Source organism: Lissotriton helveticus, chromosome 5_1 (assembly GCF_964261635.1).
Source record: "Lissotriton helveticus chromosome 5_1, aLisHel1.1, whole genome shotgun sequence".
NCBI lineage: Eukaryota > Metazoa > Chordata > Amphibia > Caudata > Salamandridae > Lissotriton > Lissotriton helveticus.
The window spans coordinates 1,830,013,634-1,830,021,706 of record NC_136065.1 but is presented as its reverse complement, the minus strand read 5'-3'; the positions used below and the strand labels follow the sequence as shown (position 1 = coordinate 1,830,021,706).

General features: G+C 45.2%; 1 protein-coding gene across 1 annotated transcript in view; it reads right to left on the bottom strand.

The window, feature by feature from the left end:
• Positions 1–297: 297 nt before the first annotated feature.
• Positions 298–8,073, bottom strand: part of LOC144753836 (peptide YY-like) — a 30,245-nt gene continuing 22,469 nt past the window's right edge. The window contains exons 2-3 of the mRNA XM_078641394.1: positions 3,132–3,215; positions 298–767 (exon numbers count right to left, since the gene is read on the bottom strand). Of these exons, the coding sequence (XP_078497520.1) occupies positions 743–767; positions 3,132–3,215 (109 nt within the window). The 3' untranslated portion in view covers positions 298–742. The remainder of the gene's footprint in view (positions 768–3,131; positions 3,216–8,073) is intronic.

The window sequence follows — 8,073 nt, the reverse complement described above, 5'->3', positions numbered from 1 at the left end:
TTATCCCTCAGGATGTCACCCTTTGAGAGCATGCATGTGTATGAGGGTGCCATCCAGTAGACTATGTGCTCCTCAGAGTCTCATATCCCTAAGTCAATCCATCTTTTCAGCACCCATGTTCTGAGGTTTTGCACTCTTTGGCCTCAGGCCGCCTTCACAGGGCGGATGTCCTAGGAGGTGGTCATCTCATAAGCTGAGGTTCTCCATCAAGACAAAACCCAAGTCACTAACCTGTCAAGAGACAATGAGCTCACGTATTTCAGCACTTTCATCAGGATGAAATTAGTAGCAACACTCTCCGTTCAACTTGCTCTTTATTGTGATCGTGGATCAGAGAATTCACGGAGAACAGAGAGAGAGTCGGCAACAGAAACAGCCTATCAGAAATCACCGCAGCTGGCCCTCGTTTTGGAACAGCACACACACATTTTCACAATATTGACGAGAGCAGATGCCACCCACCCACCAAACCCCTTTCTCCTTCAATGGATAGCTTCCAACGTGTCCCACATTAGGGTTGTGCTCTCCCATCGACACCACAACCCGCGTCATGATGGGACCTCTCTCATCGTAGCAGTGGGGGGAGGCAATGCAGAAACTGGTCGGTCGACAGGAACCTGGAGAAGGAAGATGCTCTGTACAGATTGGGATCATTGGGTGTCAATTAAAATGAAAAATGACGCAATAAAAACAATAATTGGTACATCAAAAAGGAGATGGGTAAGCGGGAGATAGGCCACAGTCACCATATGTAGGAGTCGTCATATCTGCAAATAGAAAGAGAAACATTGTCAAGCATCTAATATTTTTCAGAATAAACAAACTCATGAAATGAATGAATGAGTGAATGAATGAAAGAATGAGCGGATTTGGTAAAGCGCACAGCTACTCAGGCTAGAGTGTCCTGGCGCTGAAAGTGGACAATTGGCAGATCACTGAAACATAAGTTAGTACCTAAAGGCTCTGACAAATCTCCCCTGGTCTTTACCTCCCCCTGTTTCCACCAGAGCAAGCTTGCAAATCACACATTGCGCTTGTATATATATGCGTGTGTATGTATGTGCGTATATGTATATAAATATACACACACACACACGTAGTGAGTGAGATGTGGTATTCTTTGGTATTTCAACAATTGATTCCACACAATATACTGGCTACACAGGGGCTGCAATAGAGCCTATCTACCATCATCTTGAAATGTCAACAATGTTTTGGCCATCTATCATTCTCTATGGTCTTCTTCAGAATGTGTTCAATTATTTCATCTCATTTAGCAATCTATCTGCGGCATCAACCTTGTTTTTAGAGCTATGTTCCATCTTGAAATTTTGCTCGGTTGTGATATGTGATGTTAAAAACTAACACTTAACAAGTTTAGCTAACCTTCTGGATTTATGGTGTCAGTTTACAGTATTGCCAGCATACTGACAGATATAAGCATGTATTGACAGCATGGGGTTAGACTGTTTGTCTGTCAGTGAGGGAAACAGCTAAGGTTATTTAAGGTGGTAAAAGTGTTCATCATTTCCAGCAGTAAAGGGAATCCTTTTCAATACTTGTTTTCAATTGGTAGAGCTGTTCCAGAGTGTGACACCTGATTCCTGATGCTACTGTGATTGACTAGTAGCAACTTTACTTTGCGTCTATTAACATAGGATGTTATCTCTGGTCATACCCTATAATTATTGTGTAACCCCAAGAGCCCCTACTTAGTTGTGGGTGTTGTACCAATTATCTCCAGCTCTTCTGCCCATTATGAGTCAGAGGCCTTTGAAATTCTGTTTCTTAGCTGCCCAACACTTTTGCAAATGCTACATGTTCACACTCACTTTGTTTATTTTGCACTTTACACCCTGCTCTGTCCACATCTTGGTGTGAAGCTTGGCAAATTCAAGTCTAGACACTACTGGTACTAGAAGAAAAGACGCCGAGGCGCAGGGCAGACTGCCACCTCCCTTATTTACAATACAAGGACATAAAGTCACTGCTTTCTAAGAGAAGTAAGCTGTAAGAGGTAATTGACTGAAACCCTTAGGGGAACAACGAGTATTACAGGCTGGCAACACTGTCTTGTTCTTGGAGAAACATCTACCATTTGTAGAATTATAGTCATTCACTAGAGATTATCACTAAATCTTTTGGGCATGGTCTAGTGTTGAGGATTACAGAATAGACGGTTTGGCACAGTCTAGACTTCACATTTGTCAATTGATCTGTTGGAACCAGTTTAGTTTTGGGAACTCTGTAGTTATATGATGCACGCTGCCTGTTCAAAAATGCCAATTGATCTTTTGGGGCGGGTCTATTATTGTGGGCTGCCAATCAGTCTGTTTGTGATAATCTGCTGTTGGATGCTTTGAGCCTACTGTATTGCTGGGGACTGCTGATCGGTCTGCAGGTAACATTCTACTGTAGGGATTGTTCAGTGATCATTTGGACATATTCCAGAGCAGATGTCTTCAAACTGGGTGGCCGCACTCCCTGGGGGGCGGGTTTAGGTGAACCAAAGGGGGGCGCCAGGCTATAGCCAAGAGAAGCATCATCCTGATAACAGGGCTTTCACCAGAATTGTATGTTTGACAACCATGTATTTGATTACATTTTTAAAGGAGTAACTGAACTTAACTGCAATGTTTAAATATGTCTAGACATATGTAAGCATCGCCAATTTAAGAGAATAATTGTGATTTTGTTTTACTCAGGGGGTGCAGTATTAAAAAGTTTGAGGACCACTGTTCTAGAGTTACGGATTGTGGATCAGTCCGCTGGGCACAGTACAGCAAAGTGCTGATTACTCTGATGGGCCTAATGAAGGATTGGGGATTCCTAAATTATTGGTTCGAGAAAAGTCCAGGGCTGTTGACTACTGATTGTTCAGTGTGATTTAGTCTCTAACTGGGGCACCGTCTCAGTGTATGGATCGCTTTTATACACTTTGTTATTGTCGTCTCCCGCTAGATCACCTTGGTACAATGCTGAAAATGGCGTGTCTTCTTCAGCTAGGTGTATCCTTGAAAGGATGAATGCGAGAAGAACTGCTGCTTACTCTAGTGGTCCTCAGTCACAGCGATGAAGCCTAGTTTGTGATCGCAAACAGCACTGTTTGGAGGCGAAGGCTGTAGGCTTACCGTGATCGCGTGGGGTTATCTACGTTGTCTCCATACAGCAGGTCAGATATCAGGACCTCAGCGGGACTGGCCCTCTTGCCATACCTGCAAAGACAACACAAAATTAAGCACAAGGAAAGAACCTCATAATCTTCTCTCCCACTCTGTCTCAAGTGCCTCACCACAGAAGATCCTAGATTTGAGTTTTGAAAAATAACTTGGTTGCCACAGACCTGGGAAAAAATCTATAGATTTTGACGCAAGACTGCCCTGCTTATTATTCATGGCAACGATCACGGCTATAACTCCTACATGGCGTCAAATGCTGGAGCTGCATGTTCCCTTCTACGCTTAAAACAGGTGTTTGTAAATTTATGTGGGGCCCGTGGTGTTTTTGCCCCAGGCCCCTCAAAGCTTTGACTTGGCTGGTGGAGGATTGTGAATCATTACTTACGCATTGGTAGTGTCTGAAGTCAGTGAGACTGTTTCCTGGGAAGAATAAAAACAATGGAGGCTAGGGTAGATGGAAGGTCGTAATATAGGATCGCTCCCATTATGTATACATTCCTGTCCCGAGTTGAGCAGTATCCTGCGGTTGTACAATAATGAGAGTATGAAGGTTCACAAAGAAAAAAAACAGCTGCATTGGCATTTCATTTTCATGGTCACCTCTGCTAGTTAAGGCTCTGCCAAGATTGCACGAGAACATATTAGAAACCAAAGGATATGTTTCCACCTTTCTTAAAATGAGTGCACACATCCCCTATGGACCCATGAGTCCACTGAGTCCATGTGTGTCCTACTATGATTAGGTCTGAGGGAGAGGTATGGGACCCTTTGAGGTGCAGCCCTTTCCTCTGTAAGTCCCCATCATGAGCCTTATAGTGCTACAAATACAACATGCTTCTTCCCTTTGCGCACAAGTGATGTTTTGTCTCTATGAAACAACATGGGATAACTCTCCACATACCCACACAAGATGACTCTCCACATACCCACACCAGAGACCACTCCACACACACACAAACATACCAGTTGCGTCTCCGTCCATACACAAATACACACAGGATTTCTCTGCACAAACCCAAACCAGACCCCTCTCCACTCACCCACATCCGAGACCTCTCCAAACACGCACACTTGATACCTCTCCATGCACACACACACACACACACACACACAAACACAAAACCAATTGTTTATCCATGCACAGCTGCTATCTCTTTATCAGCTACACCAAATGGCCTCTCAATATACCGACACCAGATGCCTCTCCACCCACCTACACCACATACCTCTCCACATGCCTGCAAACATAGACACACCAGATACCTTTCTACACACCCACATTAGGTGCCTCTCCGTGCACATCTAAACACACAGACACAACACACCAGTTGCTTCTCCACATACACACAGAAAACCACCAGCCCAGCTCTCTCATGCTGGTGCGCTGCTTTGCTTCCTCACTGTCTCTCTGAGTGCTTTCTCTTGCTTTTGCTTTGTTTTACTGCTTTCTCCTTCCTATGCTCCCGTTGCTCTAAGTGCGTTCTGCTTTTGCTTCATTTTACTGCTTTCTCCTTTCTTTCCCCCTGTTTTTCTGAGGGCTTTCTCCTGCTTTTGCCTCCTTTTACTGCTTTCTCCTTCCTTTCCACCTGTTTTTCTGAGTGCTTTCTCCTGCTTTGCCCTTATTTTATACTGCTTTGTCCTTTCTGTCCTCCGTTTTTCTGAGTGCTTTCTCCTGCTTTTGCCTTGTTTCCTGCTGCTTTCTCCTCCCCCCCCCCATTTTTCGGAGTGTTTTTCCCTCGTTTTCACTACTTACATGGAATAAACAGAGCACTGCGAAGCAGCTAGTAATTCCCTCGCCGTGAGACCCTCACGGGTGATTTGCCTCACTTTATAAATCCTGATGGATTGAGGTACCTCTCCACACACATCCACAGACACTAGATGCCTTTCCACACAGCCGCGGCCGCTGCAGGTATTTCGAGAGACGAACACAAGGGAAAATTAAATAAATAATTAATTTTCCCTCGTGGTCGTCTGTCGAAATCCCCCCCAGCCGGCCCCACCACTCTTACCTGCAGCAGCTGTGGCTGTTTCCACATACTCATGCCAGAAACCTACCTCTGAGACACCAACACCAGGTACCACTGCACACTCCCACACCAGACACCGCTCAGACACCTACACCAGATATCTCTCCATTTCTCCATATAAGATACCTCTCCCCGCATGTACATACACAAACACAGACATAACACACACACCAGAGGGCTCTTCTCAAAAACTACATCAGACACCTCTCCATACACTCACACCAGAATGTTCTGCAAACACCCACTCAGATGCTCTCTCCACACGGTGACACAATGCTTAATTCATTTAAAAAACACAGATATGCAAGCTGCCAATGTTGTTCTTAGAAGTATGCCGTCCACTTCCATAAGTGATGCGGCCAACATCCACCACTGGTGCAGGCCACTTTCACGGCTAGCACTTAATTTGTGAAATGTAAATAGAACTAGTAGATGGTAAATTGTAATCTAAAGAGTCTAGATCAGTGGGATGGCTTTCTCAAGAAACGGATATGACACCAATAGGTTGCAAGTTGCAGCGCCACAAAGTTAACTGAGTGGGCTAATGCAATAATTGCTATGTGTAACTTTTAGTTCACTGGATTTAATCAGACTGGTTTACACACTCTGTTGCAGTTTAAAATGTGGCAGTGAGCAGGCGCGGCCCAGAGGAGGAGGAAGCCAAGTGCAGTCTGGCATTGTTATCTGTCTCCAATCACTTCAATGTGCTGCAAAGAACCCTAAAGCCTTGAGAAACCTTTCAGAAATGATCCCTAAACAATGGCTATTTATGGTGGTTTATTCTGCTACTCAGGTAGTTACCTAAACCTAAATCTTCTTTGTTACTCAACACGCCGTATTTCTAAAATTAACAAGCATTAGCAAAGCCAATAGCCTCGCCCTCTGGCTTTGCCCTTGTCCACCTCAAGGCCGGACTGGCTACCGGGCGTTTTGGCATGCTGCCGAGCTGGGGGCTGATTTCGTTGATCGGGACCTGCATGTGCTGAACAAAATTCGTTTTACTTTGTTTATTTCGAAGCACACGCAGGTCTCCATCAACGAAATTAGCCCCCACCGCAGTGATATCAGCCCCCAGCTCGGCAGCATGCCAAAACGCCCGGTAGCCAGCCGGCCCTGATCGACCTATTGCCTTTTCCAATGTTTTTGAAGATTCTGTTCAGCATTGGATAATGTTTTAAAAAGAGCTTGTGGCTGATGCTGGAAAGTACTGGCAAAAAAGTACAATGAATTATACACACACATGCAGGGGTTTAAGCGTGAGGAAAAAACTGGGGGTCTCTCAAAGAGGCGTGTTCGATGTAACTAAGGGTGTGGCTTAAAAACACTTTAGTTAAAAATCTGTGCTTAGCATAGTTTGCAGCCCGACTGCTATTTTGCTGCATCTATCATTGCATTCAGATATATAATACAACAAGTAACATTACACCTACAACAAGCCAGGACAATTGGCTTTGTCAATAGTTGTTAGTTGCATAAGATACATAAGGAATAGCTATGGCTTCGTTGTATAGAATACTGAAAAACGATGAGCCTGTGAAAGAACTATAAGGAGTCGCTTTGAATTTACATCAAAGGCAGTGAAGAGTGGCACTGCTGCAGAGTTAAGATTTTTTTTTTCACCCTGGAGGTGAGGGCAAAAATGGAGAACCCGATAGGGAGCCATCTCAGCACCTGCTTTTTAGTGTTGACCACCGGTAGGACCCGGCCCACTTAAAGCCCTGCACCTATGCGTCATCGCACATGAGCATGTATGCATAATGAAGCAAGAGCAGCCAGTGTGATTAGGTCTAAGCGCGCATGCGTTGCCATTCAACCACGTGCATACATCTTGATGCGGCGGTTATTTTGTTTTGTTTTTGCTTTACCGTTCCAAGAAGGAGGATGTCCTTAAGGAAATAAACGTAAAACCTAAATAAAGATGCATGAAAGTGCATTTTAGGAAGGAGCTGCCTTGCAGGGCCGGACTGGCTACCGGGTGTTTTGGCATGCTGCCGAGCTGGGGGCTGATGTCACTGCGGTGGGGGCTAATTTCGTTGATGGAGACCTGTGTGGGCCTCGAAATAAACAACACAAAACGAATTTCGTTGAGCACATGCAGGTCCCCATAAACAAAATCAGCCCCCTGCTTGGCAGCATGCCAAAACACCCGGTAGCCAGTCCGGCCCTGCTGCCTTGTGGCAAATTGCAGCAGCCAGGCCTCGTAAAAAGTTTTTTTTTTAAACAAATTAACAAGGAGCGGGTTGTGGAGAGCAAGTGGTACCACTGACGAGCGGCGAACAGAGAGGGGAGGGTCAGCAAAGGAGAGTTGGGGCTTATAAAGAAGCGGATAGGGATCAGGAGGGGTAGAGGGAGCAATGACACGCTACGAGAGTGGAAGAACAACACTGACAGCAAAGGAGCAGGAATGAGAAGGAGAAACCAGCGCACAGGGGTGAAGGGAAGAGAGCAGGCACTCCTAGGAGTTCTCAAAGCAAACAAAAGTAGTTCCTTGATTGAAAGCAATGTAAGGCTACATGTCTTCCAATCAAAACGATGGTAAAGAAGCTTTGCTGCAAGGGCAGGCCGAACACAAGAAGAAGGTAAGCCACTGAATAACAGTAAGCAAATGAGATTGACAAGAAAGCCAACCAATGATAATCTGTTGGTTAACCCAGAGCAACTGTAAGTATTGGTATTGTCCACAATAGTTCTTCTGAAGCCGTCTGGAGGCGAGCCCCGCAGAAGAAATTATCTGTCTGGTGCCTGCCACTGTGTAAAGGTTCCTACAAGATGGCAGCTTTCTGGTGCAGGGTGCCACTAGCATCTCCAGCCATGTTCGGCAGTAAGAGTGCAGTGATTACGGCCTGCAGCTCAAACTGGGCTTG